At 54.7% G+C, this 18373-nt stretch overlaps 1 protein-coding gene across 1 annotated transcript in view; it reads right to left on the minus strand.

Moving 5' to 3' along the window:
• CFAP77 (cilia and flagella associated protein 77) overlaps positions 1 to 18373 on the minus strand; it is a 123162-nt gene that overhangs the window by 41207 nt on the left and 63582 nt on the right. The window contains exons 2-3 of the mRNA XM_059142812.1: positions 10384 to 10483; positions 9619 to 9847 (exon numbers count right to left, since the gene is read on the minus strand). Coding sequence (XP_058998795.1) covers positions 9619 to 9847; positions 10384 to 10483 — 329 coding nt within the window. The remainder of the gene's footprint in view (positions 1 to 9618; positions 9848 to 10383; positions 10484 to 18373) is intronic.

An 18373-nucleotide genomic window follows, 5' to 3' on the forward strand; every position in this document is an offset into this window, starting at 1 on the left:
GCCCCGTGACACTCTGTGGATTTCCGGCTCCATGTTAGGAGGGAATACACTTCTGTTGTGTGAAGCCACCGGGTTGGTGGTGATCTGTTCCAGAAGCCCCAGGAAGCTGATAATCAAAGCCCAGAGCCCAGCAGGTCCAAGCCCAGGGAAGTTGTTCCTCTCACGTGCTGGCTGTGTCCCAGCTGGGGAGCGATCACAAGCAAGCCAACCCTTCTCCCCTTCCAGTCAGGCAACCAGCACTCACTGAGCACCTACTATGTCCCGGGCCTGTGCTAGGCGTTGGGGATACAGCAGTGAACAAAACCAGGCGGGGCCCAGAGTCTCCCTGCGCCTTCCGCCATCCTCCCCTCCCACCGAAACAACGTGTCCTGTTTCATTTTGCGCCCCGTGTCCTCCTGGTATCCCGAACACCCGGCGTGACACCCAGCACAGGCGGGCCCTGAGTGAGCACACGGTACAGGACAGAAGCGACAGATAGGACCTCCAAGGTCAAATCCCACTCTCTGGCCACGCGATCACAGACAAGCATCTCTGTGGAAACCTCAGTTTCCCCATCTGTAGAAAGAGTGTTGCTACTCAAGCGTCATTCTGAAGGTCAGGGGAAAGGCTGGGCACGGAGGGTCTGTCCCTGTGCCCGGCCCCAGAGGAGCTAGCAAGGTGGAAGCTGGTATTATTATTACTGGAACCTGCAGGGCAGCCGGTTTTCTGGAACAAAAGGCCCCCTCCATCTGGCCTCCAAAGGGAAAGGGACGGCCTTGGCCCCTGAGCACATGTTCAGAGACACGCTGTAGGCTCTGAATTCTTTTGCGTGGGGGTCTCGCGCAGCAGCAGGCTGGGGTGCTGTGTTGGGCTCGAAACTGGCTCTCCCCGTGGGACCGGCTCCTCCGTGCCCCCATGTCAGAGGGGCCACCGTGTCACTGAGGGACAGAGCCAGGCACAGCCCAGCGAACCCTCCAGCTGTGTCGAGGCTGGGGCTACGGAGGCCGAGGCGCCAGGCCTACTCCCACGCTTTGCCCACCGACGCGGGCAGGCGAGGCCCAGCTCTAGAAAAATCAAAAGCGGGAGAGCGGGAGCTGGGGAGGCCCCGAGGGGGAGCGGCCTGCGGCCTCGTTAGTGCTGACCCTGGCACGGAGCCGCTCCTGATGGATGGGGTTCGGGAGGGCCAGGCCCCGGGGGAGCGCGGCCCTATCCATTATGGGCCCATCAGCGCCTCCCTGAGCCCTCCCTGCTCCGAATGCCGAGAGCCTCAGGCCGGGAATAAATCTCTGTCTGGGCCGCAGGAGAGCAGAGAGGGAAAAAAGGCAAAGCATGAAAAATGTCTCATTCCTGGCTCTGGCAACAAAGCCGCTTTGCAGGAAGGAGTGAGCAGAGTTTGGGGAGGGGCGAGAGGTAGGAGCAGACGCAGCCGGGCGGGGGTCCCAGAGAGGAAGCGGGGAGAGGGTAGGTCCCCTCACACCGCCCCCCAGCTACTCTCCCTGCCTGGGCCTCTTTTAACAAAAGGCCCCTGGGTCAGGTCCACGGAAGCAGGCTCCCCATGAGGACGGGCCCCTGTCGGACCCAGTTTGGGGTGTCCCAGGACCCGGCCTGGCAGTGATGCATAGGTCTGGGGTATCAGCCAACACCTCCCCGAGCATGAGGGTCTAGAGTAAACCATCTGGACCCGAACACCCAGGCTTCCGCTATCACCTGTGAGCTCTTGCTACAGGGACATAACCTCTCCCTGCCTCAGTTTCCCTGCGGGTCAGTGGAGGTGGTGGGCCACCGTGAGGACATGCTGAGTCACTCTGTGGAAAGCCTGGTCCCCGGGGAGAGCTCGCGAGCAGCAGCAGCACTGACCACTGTCCCTGCTGTTCGCAAATGGCCTCCCTCGGCCGAGGACGCGCCTGGAGACAGGCAGCCTTGCGGACGGGGTTCAGGATGTTGAAAGATGATTTCCTCATCCAGGCCCTGGCTCAGCCTCCTGGAAGCCTGCAGGCTGTGGGTATGGACAGCAGCTCAAATCCTGGCTCTGTCACCAACTGACCATGTGGCCTCAGGCAAGGGACTCTCTGGGCCTCAGTCTCCTCATCTATAAAATGGAGATGATAGTCCCTCCCTGTCGGAGGGGTTTAACAAGATGGTGCACCCGTCTGCTGTTTCTCGAGGGCTCTGCCACCTGAACCACAGGCCCGCTCTCCAAACACACACACCGGTCCTCGTTTTGTTCTCTCAAGGCTCTGAGAACAAAGCCCCTCCACTGTCCTCACTTATTGTCATGTTCCTGGTACACGGTGGTTTCTGTCCCTCACGCCAGCACCCCCGTATGCTATCTCTGGACCCCTTACTGTTTATGGGCCTTCCCTGAACGTATGATGCTTCACATTTTTTAAGTTGATGCTTCAAGTGTGACCTGAGCATCAGAATAGAGTGGGAAGGTCACCTCCCTTTTTCTGGACTTGCTACCTCTAGTAACGAGGCCAAGGGACACATTCACTGTTCAAGGCAGCCTTATTGATATTGATTGGTAACATCAAGCACAGGGGACAGAGCAGACTCTGGCTTTACCGCCTCCTCTGGCCTCAAACGGACTGTGTGTGTGTAGTTTCAAAGACTCTGTCTCAAAGCCTTCAAAGGTCCTGGACCATATTTCTCCTCAACAAATACTTAGTGAGCTCCTATGTGTGCCAGGCTCTGACGAAGCCGCAGTGAACAAAACTGGCATTGTCCCTGGCCTCCAGACCAGAGTGTCCAGGAAAGCAGAGAGCTAGTAACTGTCAGCGGCGGGAGCAGGTGGGCCAGGTTTCTAGGCCCCCGGATGTGCGTCTCAGGTGCGGGGTCAGGCCGGGTTCATTCAGCCGGCTTCCCGGCCACCCATAAATCTGGAGTGGGTCTCCCCATTCAGAAACTGTCGTCGATCCCCAGGTCGGTCGTCTGGGAAGGGTCTTATTATTATTTTATAGGAGTTTGGGTGGGCGGCTTGGATTTTGGCCGTCAGCTCTGGGAGGAACAAAATAACCCAGCGTGATTGATGGGCCCATTGTAAATTTGTAAAATAAATCAGCTTGGCAGAAAGATTCAAAAAACCTGTCAGGCAGCAAACATTTTTTTAACCGCCTGTAAAATTTCTCCATCCTTCAGGTTTGTCACTGTCAGGCTGCTGATGCATCTGATTGCTGGGCGGGCAGCCGCGCAGACAGACGGAGGACTGGTAGCATTTCCTGCCTTTCTTGTGCTTCTCATTTCTCCATGGTCTGAATGCGTTCAGCACCGGGACGGGGGCTGGTGGGTCTAAGCCAGACTAATTGGTGGAGGAACCAAGTTTTCTGCCAGAGTTGCACGTTGCTACCGGCTTCACATTCAGACTCCAAAGTGGCCCTTTATTTGTGGGTTCATTTGGTGAGTGTTTACTGAGGACCTCTTCAGCAAAGACCCTGTGGTCAGCACCGGGGATGCTGAGGAGCACAGAGCAGGCAGTGCGGTGAAGGTTCTGGGTGCCCCATCGAGGAGTTTGTTTGTCGGGATGTGGGGAGCCCCTGAAGGGGGAGGGAAGGGGAGGGGCCCATCGGAAGGGTAGCTCATTGTGTTCAGAGTAAATTTAAAGCTTTAAGAAAAATCCAGACAGGGTGGTCTTCCACTCTCTCTCTACATATACATATAAGTGACGCAGATTCTGTCTCAGCCCCCCGCTAGAGCAGAGAACGCGTGGGTGGCATCTCTACCCGTGTCTCCTCCATCCTATGTTCGTTAGGCAGGCAGGTCACTGTCACAGACACCATCCTAGTGTTTAGACCAGACCAATCCCCGTCCCAGTGCAGAGGCAGAGGCAAATAACTTCACCTCTCTGACCCTCGGTCTCTTCTTCTATACGATGGGATGTGAGAGTTCCAGCCTGGCACTCACTGAGCTGTTCAGAGTTATTTAAGGAGAGGGTGCCTGGGAGGCGTTCAATTATAACAATAACATAGTTGGCACTGTGAGTTCAGAGCAGGGGCCTCCTACTGTTCATCCGGCCCATGCCATACACAGACATGCGTGGCGGGGGGGGAGGTGCTGTTTGCCATCCATGGAGGGATAGATCCTCCTGCTAGCTGTCCTTGCTTGCGTGTGGCACGAGGCTCCCCAGGCTGGAGAGTGGCCGAGCCCTGGGTGCCCAGAACCTGCCAGGAGCAGCAGCTGGGCCGCCGCATGCTGCTCCGCCCTTCCCCGCTTCCCTGACTCCCCACCATCGACAATCCTGGACCAATTAGGAGCAGTAACAATTAAGATGTGCCAAGGGCATGTGAACATTTGCAAACACTTATTAAAATGCATCAATAATTAAGTGCTTCTTTAATAGTTACATTTCTGGCCTCCAGACATATCTGTCTGTGGACCTTGGGTCACAGCATGCTTGGAGATCTGTGTTACGGCCCTGCACACGGGTAATGAGAATTTAAAATCCTTCCCTGACTCGAGGTCTGAGATTTGACGGTGAGACGGGAGAGCCATCGCGCACGGGCTCTCTCCAGATGCCTGATCCGAGAGGTGTTGTCTTCAAAGCCGGCCAGCCAGACGGGGTACAAAGCCTGCTCTGCTACCTTGTAGCCCGAAGCTGCACCCCCTTTCCTGGCCTGAGAAGTAGATCATACGTCGAGGCCGGATACCTGCCTCGTAGGACTGGTATTAGTGTTAGCGATTCCGTGCACAAAAGGGCTGCCTGCCGCGTAAACTCAGCTCAGGGCCGCGTCGGTTCTTGGTGCCGCCCCCTCTATCAGAGGATGAAAGGAAGGAGCCCTTCCACAAGGGATCGGCACGGCCAGTCTACACGGGGATGGGAGGGGCTGCAACCTCGGTGTCCACCAGGACCAGACAAATAGCAAAAAAGGGAGAAGCCAGGCCAAGTGGGGACGGACAGATGGAGGAGCACGCATGGGTTCTGTCCGAGCGGGGCCCTGCCTCCCAGCGCCAGCCCCCGGGGCCAGGCAGGGGTGCTGACCTCGGTCGCCCAGCTTCTGACTTTGTAGGAGAAGCGGGAAATCCAGGTTTGTATATGAAACCCCCTGACTTTTTCAAATGTGGCAACTCGTTCAAACTTTCTAAGTGCCGCATGGGGAAACATGGCCAGGGGGCGACTTGGCCGTGGCCCCCGTTCTCGACCGCAAGTCCGCACGGGCTCTGCTTCCCGATCATTGCGTAGGGCCCCACTTTCTTTCAGCCACGGCAGCTCGTGCGCTGAAACGTACCTTTCCGATGTAGTGACAATCTGCGACAGATCGGTGTAGACTGGAAATCAAATCCGCTCACTGGAAAGGGACTGATTGAATAAGCCCAAACTGGGGTTTGGATCCCATATGGTATGGGGGGCTGAGAGGGCGGGCTGGTGGAGGCCTGTGCCGCCCCTCATACCCGCGATTTTGTCCATCGTAAGATACATAAAGGGCGAGAGGATTTGGCGTCGGGGGCAGGAGGCAGAGCTGGGGTCGGACTTGTCTCCTGTGCGGCCCTTGGCGTGCTCGGCTGCGTGCCCAGCTTCGAGTGAGTTTTCCGTGTATGTAGTCCGAGAGGGACCTGATGCTTTTTGCTAACATATCTGTACTTGTGAGTAAATGGCAGTCATTTGTTTCTTTGTCTATTTATTTATTGGACCAAATCGCCCGAACAACTCCTTGGGTAGTCGTGTGTAATCAGATTTGGTTTTTTAACATGCTTTTAAAGTAAAGAAATAAATACAATCGAGGCTTGTAAAAGGTGATCATTAGGAAATGGGCCTCGGCCCCATAACTTTAAAGTAATAGCCCCATTATGGAGAGGGGCGCTCATCTTTTAACTGCTTTTCTCACGTACGTGGCGAGGTGGAGGGGCTGTGCACGCAGGCCGGGCATCTTGGTAAAAGCTTTTCCGGCAACCACTTAACCTCCACTTATGAAGAAATAAAGCGGAATTGATGCTGATTTGGGCCTGCTTTGGGGGATATTTTTGCTCTGTAAAAGCCCTTTTGCTTGCAATTTGCTGAGCTGCCCTGTCACATGAGAAAAGGCTGCTGTTGATAAAGATAAAGCTTTATGGCCACGATATTTGCTGCTAACAGCAACCTAATGCAGCATTTTCATTTTTGTGCAATTAATGTTAACGTCTGCTACGAAAATTGTCATTAAATACCATTTTAAAATCCATTCAATTTGCATATGCAGAGCCCATTTACCATCACGGAAGATCTGGCCGGTACTTCATCACGTCTTTCCTCTGGAATTGTCGCCACTCGGCTCTAGAGCAATTTCAGATTTTATATTGAAAGCCAGATGATAATGGATGTCCTTTTGGAGCCCAGCTGACTTGAGCTTTTCCACTGTACAAGGAATAACAGCCCCCCAGGATCAGAAACTGTGGGCGTCCGCACCGTCCCTCAGTCCCGGGGAGGCAAGGAGAGGAGCAGCGAGCACTGCACGGGGAGTCTGCCCGCGGGGCTCCAGACCTGGCGCTTGTCCGGCCACAACATGCTTGGGAAAGTCTCTTCGCTTCTCTGAACTTCTGCTTTCTGGTTTTATTTGTTTTATTATTTTTTAAAGATTCTATTTATTTATCTCAGAGAGAGAGGGAGAGGGTGAGGAAGAAAGGGAGAGGGGCACGCAGACTCTCCACTGATCAGGGAGCCTGATGCGGGGCTCGATCTTGAGCACCATCTGCGCTGCAACCGAGAATCAGATGCCCAACGACTGAGCCACCCAGGTGTTCCTATTTATTTTACTTTTTTACCTTTTTTTAAAGTAAGCTCTATGGGCAACACGGGGCTTGAACTCGTGACCCCAAGACCAAGAGTCACATGCTCTACCGACTGAGCCAGCCGGGCGCCCCTGCTTTCTTTTTAAAATAAGGGCTTTGAACTAGGTGATGGCTAATGTTCTGTGTCTTCTAAAGTTTTTCCTCAAAGATTCATTCATTTATTTCCGGAGAGAGAGAAAGGGATTGGTGGGGAGACGAACTAGGAGAGGGTTCCCCGAATGGGGACTTGATCTCAGGGCCCTGGGGTCACCACCTGAGCCGAAACCGAGAGTCAGACTCAACCGACTGTACCACCAGGTGCCCCTATGTTTTTAAACATCAGCACATCAGGTTGAGAACCCATTTCGGGAAGGTTGGTTCATGTCTCCGTGCCTTGGCTGGGCAAGCAACCACCCAGACCCCCTGCACAGGGTTTTAAAGACAAAGGAGATTGACAGAGAGACCAGACATAATCCCGGAACCCTGGGATGTCCGGTTAGTGCTGTGACAGCCCACTGACAGATGAGGAACCGGAAGCCTCGAGGGGAAACAGCTGGTGACCAGGCTGGGACTAGAACCCCAGGCTCACTCCTAGCCAGAGCTGCTCCCAGACACTTCAAAGGTGGGCAGAAGATGGTGAGCAGACAATCAGTTAATCCAGTCCAGAAATGACTTTCCAGTGTGTCTTCAGGGTCACAGTCCCGGTTTGGAAGGCTGATGAACAGAAATGCCTTTCAGGGGAGAGATGTCCGTGGGAGCTGGGAGAGCTTCCTGTAGAGAAGGTGCTGGTCCGGACTCTGGGGACAAGTAGGTTTTGCTTCGTTGGGTCGAGAGAAAAGTCAGGGAAAAGCACAAAAGCCTTGTGGCTCTCGCTGTGGAAAACGCTGGCAGTTCCTTAAAAAACGTAATCTAGAATCGCGTATGATCCAGCAATTCCACTCATGAGCAGATGCCCTCGGAGAACTGAAAACAGGGACTCGAACGGACGTTTGCACACGATGTTCCCAGCAGCACGATTCACAAGAGCCCGAAGGTGGAAGTAACCCAGTGTCCACCGGCAGGTACATGGGTACACAGATACACGGGCACACGGGTACACGGATACACGGGCACACGGGTACATGGATACACGGGCACACGGACACACGGATACACGGGTACACGGATACACGGATACACGGGCACACGGACACACGGGCACATGGACACACGGGTACACGGACACATGGACACACGGATACACAGGTACACGGATACACGGATACATGGGCACATGGACACACGGGTACACGGACACACGGACACGGATACATGGGTACACGGATACATGGGTACATGGACACACGGGTACACGGACACACAGATACACGGATACACGGATACACGGGCACACGGATAAACAAAATGTGGTGTTGGGATATTTTTCTGCCTTCAAAAGGGAGGAAATTCGGGCACCTGCTTCGGACCTGGATGAACCTCGGAGCCATTACAGTGAATGAAATCAGCCAGACACAGAAGATCAAATACTGCATGATTCCATTTAGAGGATGCACCTGCCGTCTCAAAATCACAGAGATGGAAAGCAGCGCGCCGGCCACCGAGAGCTGAGGGGAGGGAGCAACAGAGAGATACTATCTCCCCGGGGCAGAGTGTCAGTCTGGGATGAAGAGAAAGTTCTGGAGATGATGGTCACGGTGGTTCACAGCAATGGGAATGTACTTCATGCCACCGAACCGGACATGTAAAAGTAGCACATCTTACCACAATAAAACACGATGAGAAGAAAAATTAAAAATAAAGAAGGAACCACAAATAAATAAATAAATAAATAAATAAAGCATGGGGTAGAGCCTGAAGAAGTGACATGTCTGGGAAGAGTGGCATGAGAGCGGGGAAGGGGCTGGTCCACACAGACGGACCAAGATACTGGCTCCTCGGTTTCAGGCGTCTAGGTGGGGCTTGGGGCAGCTGGAGGTCCCAGGCCATTTTGGCAGCTGCGAGCACTTCTGTTTCTTTGTATGGTGTGAGGCATACATGCCAGTAGTTTTTGTGAGGTTTGTACGGCGGCATCGTTTGGTGAGGATGCGTTGCTGTATCAACCGTCTGCTGCTGCGTTCCAGTCTCCTCCTTCTGGGGTCAGAACCTTGATTTCTGCATGTCTTCCACCACCTGCCCCTGTCGATTTGCAGAGACTGATTCCAATCCTCCAGCCCCTCCCAGAAGGGGCAGGGGATCCTGCCTGGCCCATCAGGGTCACGGAAACTCCCGGACTCTGCAGCTGGTTCAGAGGCAGACATGAGACCCAAGACTGGCCAATCAGTGTACTTCGCCGTCCCTTCTCGGTGTGGTTAGTTCCAGGAGAGGCAAAGCTCTGAAGTTGGGCCAAGGAGTCTTGATCTCAAGTCTCTGTTGAAGTTCCTGTGCCCTTCCCGCCGAGAATAGAACTGTTCCTGGTCATTTTGCTACATGAGGAGGGAGTGTGTCAGAGAATGAAGCCAGGACTGGGAAGCACAGGATGTTAAACTGGTAACATCCCTCCATTACCCAGATCCAGCTATGCCTGAAGCTCTCTACCCCAGAGCTTTTCAATCATATAAGCCAGTAAATTCCACTAAAAAAAAAAAAAATCAAGGCAGTTTGATTGGAGATTTGATGACACGCAACCACATTCTGCTTTTGTAGAATGTCTTGCCTTCCAGAGTTGGGACATGGGCTATGTGTCTGCTGCTGAACCCATCACTGGGACCGACGTTTGTGAGATACACTGCTTGACCAGGCTTGGAACACTCACCCCTTCCTGGAGTCAAAGGTCATGCCCCACATTGTTCCCTAATTCAGACACCTCTGAGCGCCCTCCCGCCCCATGGTGAAGCAAAGAACCTTGAGTGCCAGCCCCCTTACCGTGCCGGGGTCCCAAACGTCATATTTGGCGGGAGAGAGGGCAGGTCCTTCTTGACGTGCCGGTCTTCCTGGTCACTGATACGGATGTCGTTGAGCTGACGGTAGAGGAAATTCTCCCGAGCAGTGACCAGGCCGGCTTTCACTGCCCCCCGGTTCATGGCGATGTAGTTCCGGGTCAGCTCATGGGGGCAGGTGGGCTGCTGCTTAAACACATTCCAGTGTCCGATGGCTGGGGGCAGGGCGAGACAGCACCATGGAGCGGCGGTCAGTCTGGGAGGTGAAGCCACCGGGGGCACCTGACTGAGAAGAAGCTGGGGCGTGCGTCCCTTCCCGTCAACCCAGAGCCCGCTGCGGGACAGCCCTGCTTGGCCTGCTGGGAAGGAGGGGCCAGGATTCCCCGAGATCCCAGAGGGCACCTGAGCAACCTTTGAGTTGCTGGGTTTGTCCGGCCTTCACCTCCTCGGGGCCATCAGAGGGCTGGCGCGGAGCCCGTCTGTGCTCGAAGCTCGCACCGTGCAGAGCACAGTCTGGCCCGGGATCCGTGTTCCACCGCGGCTGGGGCCTGGGCTACTTCCCTGCTACCTCCGACCAGGACGCTGCCTGGACACCCCCGTCTTGGCCAAGCCCCGACTGTGGTTTCCACCAGAATCGTGCCGTGGGACCAGCACGTGAGACCCCGTGACTCTTGGCTCTGTCCCCGGAGCGCGGCCGCCTGCCTGGCTTGAGAGCTCAGGTCCCCTGGGGCTGCAGAGTCTGCTGGCTCACCTGCGGGGACACCTCCATCCAGTCCCCGGGTGTAGAGTCCATAATTAAAATCAACTCCCGGCAAACTGCAGCTTCTCTCTCGGGGCTTCCCGAGCTCAGCCTGTTGGGGAAAGACAGAGAGCAGAAGTGAGCAGCGGGACCCCAGACCGACCACACAGGACAAAGTCAGCAACAGGAGTCACTGGACGCTCGCGGGGGCCCAGGCCCTGTGGGCGACCTGGAGGGCCAGGAGGGTGCGGCGGCAGAGCCCTCCCTGAGCGGGGCCCAGAGACACGCGCTGGAGAAGCCTGCCGGGGTGCTCGTGCCGAGGGACAAGCGAGCAGATCAGGTCAGGAAGGCCCTGAGGTCTTCACAGAGGAGGCGCGTTTGTCTGGTGGAGCAGGAGGGACAAGTCCCCGCCCCCGAGCAGCTGCACTGGGGGACCCAGCCCAGATCTGCCTGGCTGGGACGGGCTGTCACTCACCACCACAGGACGTGCCTGGGCGCGGAGGCCCCGTGGGGGACGGAGCGGCACCTTCCCTACCTGACTCTTTATTCCTACCCAAGATGGCTTGTATCCCGGTCCCTGCAGCTCACGGGGACATCGATGCCTTCTCGAATCCTCACCGCCGTGGGGATACGGGGACAAGGCCCACTATCGCCTTCCCAGTGGCTTCCCAGTGGCTGGACAGCGTTCCTCACTCTCTGGGTCTCTGGCAGACTCCTCCTTGTCCCCCAGAAGGGGGTTGTAGGAACAAAACTGCCCTATCACCGACCGCACGACTTCCCTATTTTATAGACAGGGAAGCCGATGCCTAGAGAGACGGTCGTGATCCGGGCTCCCAAGGGACAGGATGGGTTTCACACGCCGGTGTGTTTGGCCCCCCGCCAGGGCTCTAAGTCATTAGAGTAGACGACACCGCCCCTCTTCAGAGGAGTGAGCGGCTCCCGAGGCAGAGGTCCTACCCTGTATGGTACGTAGATCATCTCCTTCTCAGCTTTATCGAGCCCTGGCTGGATTCCCACCGAGTCCCAGACACAGCGTTCAGTCCTTCCTAGGCTTCTCGTGCTGGGTCCTCACAACCCCCCTGTGAGGTGGACCCCATCGCCACCCCGTTTCTCAGATGAGGAAGCTGTGGCACAGACAAGTCAGGCAGTTTGCACAAAGCCACACAGCAGCAAGTGGCCGAGCCGGGATTTGAACCCAAGCCGTCTATCTCCAGCCCACGTTCAGATCCACCAGTTCAACAAAGACCCACGAGCCAGCATGCCTGGATTATAAATTCCCACGCAGCCAGAAGCATGACGTGTGTCGCCTTCCCTCTGCTGGTGGCACATTGCAGGTGCTCAATAAATGCCTGAGATTAAAAACCTCTTTCTCTGGGAAGCCCTCCCGGGTTGCCTTCAGTCCAGACAACTTTCCCTGTCATATGGCATCATGAGCTCTACCTACAGGGCACTTTCAAAATCACACAGTAGTACCTCCGCGGCACAGACGGGCTTGGACAGTATGACGCTTACACTCGGAGAGAGCCGGCCACCGAGGATGACATATCGCTGGAGGTCACTGACGTGAAATGTCTCAGACAGCAAGTCCATGGAGACAGGAAGTAGATTCGTGGTGGCTTCCGGCTGGGAGGGAGATGGGAATGGGATGCTCGGGGTGCGGGGTGATGGCTGAGAGGGACCCTAAAACCCACGATGGTGATGCTTGCCCAAGTCTGGGAATATGCGAAAAGCCACGGGCTTGGGCACTTTGTTTGGGTGAATTGTGCCGCGTGTGAACTGTACATCAGTGAAGCCGTTAGAAATGACAAAGCGGCGTAATTAAGTCATTAATTGCATGGCGATCAGCTTCATGTCTGTCTCCCCTGGTAAAATGTGTTCTCAGTCTTTGTCTGTTTTAAGGTTAATGTTTTTAAGCTCTTTAAAGATAGATCTTTTTTTTGTTTTTTTTAAGCAGTTTTATGTTCACAGCAAAACTGAGAAGAAAGTGTAGAGATTCTGCCCCTCCTCCCGCGACCCCTCCTCCCGCGACCCCTCCTCCCCCGCGCTCACCCCTTTATCCTTGTGCGCAGCGTACAACAGACGCTGGTGAATAAGGATGGAGGGAATGAACGAACGAAATGCCTCCGTGGAGACCCCATCCGTTCTCTTCTGCACATTGCTCTGCCTCTTCTTCCCCATCTCAAAACCAGGCCTGTCCCCCTTTGAGAGGGACAGAGCTCGGGGTTCCAGGCAGCCGCACGGAGCCTCTGCTGTGTGGTTCGTGGTTTGCTCTGAATTCCTTCTGCAAGACTCACTCTGAGCTGCAGACAAAGATCTGGCTTCTCATTTGTTTATGAAAATGACCTGGCCTCTCCGGTGACTGCAGGGGAAGTTAATTAAAATGTGGCTTCTCCAGGAGAGCCCCCCACCTCAGGGCAGGTGCAGGTGGGCAGATTTCCAGCTGGCAAAGGAACGACAGACAGACTCAGGCGCTGGCTGTTATGCTGGTGCTCGGGGGGTGGAGCAGGGAAGCAGAGAAGCTGGCAGGTGCCTGTCTCTGCGCTTTTGACCAAGAGCCCCCCAGAAATCAACGACTGCCCACAGACTTTGAAGCCTTAGGCTGCAAGAAACATCCCAATGGGAGGTTTACCCATTCTTTCACTCCATAAATATTTATTTTGTGCCTACTGTGCACCAAGCCCTGTGTTGGGGGTTCTGAGGTGAACAAAGCAGACTCACAGTCTTTGCCCCTAGGAAATGTGTTGTTTTGCAAAACGGACAACTGAAAAGTAACACTAGTCAATTGTACCAAGCACGGGTTGCCTCTAGCTCTAAAAATCTAAGTCCATAGAGTGAGAGAAGATATTTACAATAATATATCTTGCAAAAGACTTATCCATCATATATAAAGAGCTGCTACAAATCAATAAGAAAAAAAAAGGCAGACAGTCCTACAGAAGGGTGAGCAAGAGACTTGAACAGGCACTTCATTAAGAAGATGTCCAAGTGGCCAAGACCCATATATCAAGTTGTGTAACGTCAGAGAAATGCAAAGTAAAAACTCAATACTCTTGGTGAGAATGTGGAGCAACCAGAATATAGACGCAACTGGTGGGAAGTTAAAAACAGCCAGCGTGGAAAGCTGTGTAGCAGTATCTATTGAAGCTAAACATATGCCTACCTGGTAACCCAACCCAGTTCCCGCCTAGGCACCCAAGAGAAACGAGTGCCCATGTTCAAAAAAGACATGTCTAAGAACGCTCACAGCGCCTCCATTCCTAATAGCCAAGTACTGGAAACCATCCAAATGGCCACGATAGGTGGATAAAAAAACTTGTGACATATTCATTCCATAGAACACTCCCCAGCTGCCATGCTCAATCAGGGATAGTTTTGGCCTCCCAAAGGACACCTCTGGGATGTTGGAGACATTTTGAGTTGTCATAATTTGGGAAGGAGTTCTACCTTCCATGTGATGGCTGGAAGCCAGGGATACCACTGACCATCCTACAGGCACAATACAGTCCTCACCCTCAACATTGAAGAATTATCTGGCCCCAAATGCCAATAGTGCTGAGGCTAGGAAATCCCACACTACAGCAACAATGAAGACATAGTCACATACAACCACACTGCAGCTTTCGCATGGAGCGCAGAATGAGAGAAGCCAAACACGCAAGGCACATGCACTCAGGTGCCCTTGGGGCTGGGTGGCGGCTAAGAGCAGCACAAGGGGGCTTCGGGAGTGCTGGTCCCGCTGCTTCCTGACCTGATGTGGGTCCTGCCTGCTGGCCTCCTTCAGAACCATTCGTCTGGCCACAGATCGAAAGAGCACTGTGTTCTTGAGTGACGCGGAGCGCCCCCTTCACGCCAGCGTCATGGAGGCCCCGGCACGAGAGAAACAGCAGTAGCCACGCAAAAGCCATTTGTTAGGTCCCAGAGGGCTCTCTGCTATGCGCTTCTGCGACGTTGGGTTCACATCCAGAATTCCCCGAGTGTTGGTTTTGTCGTTTGCTCTAACTTTTCCAGACTGGAGTACCCGCCAAAAGGAATGGGTAGAGCTCCCCGAGAGTTCAGCAGGGAAGGGGGTTCAGCCTTCTAGCCCTGCAGCCGGCCTTGCTTCCGCTCAGCATCCAAGAGGGCCACCTGTAAGACACCAAAGGGTCCCAGGGCCGATGTCCGGAACACCATGGAGCTGTGCGCAGAGCATCTGTCCAGGCTAGTAGGGCAGGCGTGCTCCCTGACCTTTTCCTGGGTTTCCCCCCACCCCCCAAAACTCCCATGCTTGAAATCGGCCCTTGGCAGCTCGGTCCTTTAGGTCTAGAGGTCAAGTGCCTTGGGGCCCCTGTGTTCACAAGTAGATGCCCAGAGGAGCAGCGGACTCACCCATGACCAGCCCAGGTGACTGATGAGACGAGCTCACCGGCCCGCCTTGTGCCAACGCCGCTGACCCCAGTGACCCCTGTAATCACGGTGACCACGCGCCAGGCTTCTTCACCTCCATCACCGCTAATGCTGAAAATCATCCCGCAAAGTTGTTCCTACTGTCCCGGCTGGGTGGAGAAACAGAGGCCCAGACAGCTTTAGGGCCTTGTTGGACGCAGAGCTCGTGAGCGGACAAGGCAGGATTCGAACCCACTTGGCAGTGGGCATGAACGGTTCCTCACCCTCCCACGAGCGCCAGGCGGGGCTCTGCAGGCAAGTTGCCCCTCACGCAGGGGGGCGTGGCTTTGACTTCGGGCACCGCCCCTCCTCCCACACAGGCTAGCCTTATGCCCAGGAGGGCCCCAGGTCAAGTCCCTGTCTTCAGGTATAGTTTGGGGTTGTGGGAAGAGCTGCCACTTCAGAAAACCCAGGAGGCCTGATGTGACCTGCACGCACAATGGGAAGTCCTGACCGTGTCAGGAAAAAGTGGGCAGGGAAAGAAAGAAAGGCGCGGACCTTGGTTTAGCATTGTGGAGACAGCTGACCTGAAGAGGATTCCAGTGGGTCAGCCAGGGAGGGGTGGGGAGCCAAGCATTCTCTGAGGGGCCTCTTGGAAGCAGGAAGGAGCATTGAGCCAGAGGCGGAAGAGCCTGGCACTGATCTGGGCCTCCTTCCCCCGCTTGAGCACAGAGGCCTTCTAGAAGCCTACAGACAGAGGCTGCCTGGCAGAGAGTGCTGCAAGTCTCTGGGCACCTCAGGGGAGCTGTGTGAAGCCAGCAGGTGCTCAGAGCTCCTGACTCTGAACTTCCAGATGCAGGCAAGCGAGTCGCGACAGACATCTGAGATCAGCTGCTATTGAAATGAAAGGTAATTGCTGATCCCCTGCTTTGCCATGGCAACCCTGCTCTGATATCCATGAAATCGATGAGCTTGGCCACACATCTCAGCTTTGATTAGCCACTCAGGTCCCCCAAGCTACCTGCCTCCCAGCTCAGAACAAGATGAGAGACATCCCAGAGGCAACAGCTCTCAGACTGGAATGTGCAAAGGTCCTGGGGCAGATGGCATGGCTGGGCTGTTGGGCCATGTGAAGGCTGCAAGCACCTTCCCCACACTGGGATCCCTCGGAACCACCACACTCTCTTTGCTGCAGAAGTAAAGAAAGGAACGAGGAAGACAATTCACACTTACTGAGCACCTCCTTCCTGCCAGGAGCTCATGTTATGTGCTCTCGTTTAGGAAACCTTTTTACTGAGCACTCACCGTCCTGAGAGCTTCTCGTGCTTCTCCCTGAACCCTGCCAATCCCACTTCACAGATGGGAAAACCGCAGGTTCACACCTGCCCAAGGCCACCCTGGTATTAAATGCAGCAGCCGAGGTAACACTCAGCTCTCTCAGATGTGCCAACCCCACAGCCGGCCTCCCAGCAGCTCTTTGAGGGAGGTCAGGTCATCACCAGTGGACAGGTGGGGAAGTTGAGGCTCAGGAAGAGAAGGGACCGGTGAACCCCTTTCTGCCTGCAGCTTTACACCCCTCGGGCATTTCCTGTGTCTGAGGGCAGAATTCTAAGGCAGCTCCTGCAAAATCCCCAAGGTCCTTAAACAGGCACCCTCAGCTTCGCACTGCCGGGACGCGTGAACCGCGGGACGCTACCGAAATACAGCCCAGGAGCCGGGCTCCCTCGCGGCCAGCGAGGTGCTCGAGTCAAGAGGCGCTCGGAGGCGGGAGCAGGATCCGGGCTCTGCATCAGACCACCCCGCCCTCCTCAGCAGCATTCAAACTGTGCCTTTTTCCGAGTTTGCTCTGTCACAAAGTGGCTTGGCTGGAATACAGCTCTGGGTGACAGCTGTCCCCATCAGCAGACAGCTTCATTAAACCTCATTAAGATGTCATCCCTTGCTATCTTAGTTCCCGTCTCTCAGCTCTAATTAAAACCAGCTCTCTCCCCGTCCCAGGGGTCCTGGGATTCTCTGGGCTCCTTCTGCACGACACACAGCTCCCTCCGACGCTTGCATAAAGGACCAGGCCCTGGACACCGGCCCCGGATCAGGGGTCAGGACCAGGCCGGGCAGGCGGCACCCTCCCCTCCCAGCCCGAAGAAGCGCCCTGGGTGCGCCAGTCCCTGGTAGGAGGACCACTGGGGCTTCCGGGGAAAGTCCAGGGGGTGGTCCCTTCAGGCTGTCACCTTGCTCCGAAGTCACCTGCGGGCCGGAAGGACAGCCCCTAGCCCTGGAGCCTTGCCAGAGCCGGTTCTCCGCGGAACAGCTTCACAAGTGAGCTGGCCTTGCACTTCTAGTCTAAGAATTTCCCACCCGATCTACTTTTGAAAATTCTTATCCAGCCCCTGTTTCCCAGCCAAGAGGGGAAGGCGGGGGAGATGAGTTGCCTTGATTTCTTGGCTGGCCGGAACTGGGTCTGACTCTGGACGAATGAACAGAGGGCATTTTCCAAGATGGGCTTTGGGTCTGGAAGCCCAGTGCCTGGGATCTAGCCCTCCTGCGGATACTCTGTCCCGCCAGAGAAATCCCCGTAGTGGAATCCCTCCCACTGGCCCCTGCCAGACAGAATGTAGTTCATTAACCCTCTAGCCCAGCGTCTGAACGAAACGAGTGTTTGTCCGACGGCTGAAAAGCCTCCACTCACTTTCCTGCATGCTATTCAAGGGTAGTTACATGAAATCCCACAGTTATTGCCTGGGAGTTATTAAATAAATATCTGTCTGTCGCTATACCCGGGCATGCACATGCACACCCCATACCATGGCGCTCATGGAGGGATCGTTCATTATTATAGAACAACTTAAGATCCTCAAATGAAAAGCACAATATAAATGCAAATTGCGACCCTGATTAGCATAGAGGATATTTATTTATTTCCATAATGAGAACCTCAGATAAACAATCATGTGAAATAAGGTGCATTAGGCATCAAAGGACTCCGGCTCCGTCTTAGAAGCCAGATTCTTTGAACCATGTACATTGTGTGAGAGTGGCAGTTGAACACCGAATAATGATCCTAAAAAGACACACATAGGAGGACCACATCCATATATGATCAAAGGCGTATAAAATAATGTCAAGTGAAAAAAAAAAAACACAGCAGTATCCAGAATTTTACATATACTACCGTTACAACTGTGTTTTTTAAAAAAGCTTCATTGAAAAAAATACTGGAAGGAAACACAACGGAACCGATTGCAGGAGGGTGTGTAGTTAGACATAGGGGCCTTCCGAAGGGTGCCGAGCGGTCTCTTTTATTAATGAAAGAGTCAAAAGGTGGAGTTAAAGCACACGTTTCTATTTCCTGTGCATCTGCCAAGGGCCACAGTTACGGGTTTGTCCCGCATTAGTACAATGGCAGGGGTTATAATGGGGACCGAGCTGGCCGCCCCGGGATGGGGGGTGCCGCGGGCTGAGCATAAGGATCCAGGGAGCCGGCTTGTTAATGTCACACGGAACTGAGCCCCAGCTCTGCCGCCTCCCGTGTGACCTTGGGCAAGTCACCGAGTGCTTCTGGCCACTGCTTCCTCACCTGTGATTCCTCCCCGGGGCGCACTGAGTGTGTGTGGCTTCGGCTGCTGCTGGAGTTAGAGTTGGG

Source organism: Mustela lutreola, chromosome 12 (assembly GCF_030435805.1).
Source record: "Mustela lutreola isolate mMusLut2 chromosome 12, mMusLut2.pri, whole genome shotgun sequence".
Lineage (NCBI taxonomy): Eukaryota > Metazoa > Chordata > Mammalia > Carnivora > Mustelidae > Mustela > Mustela lutreola.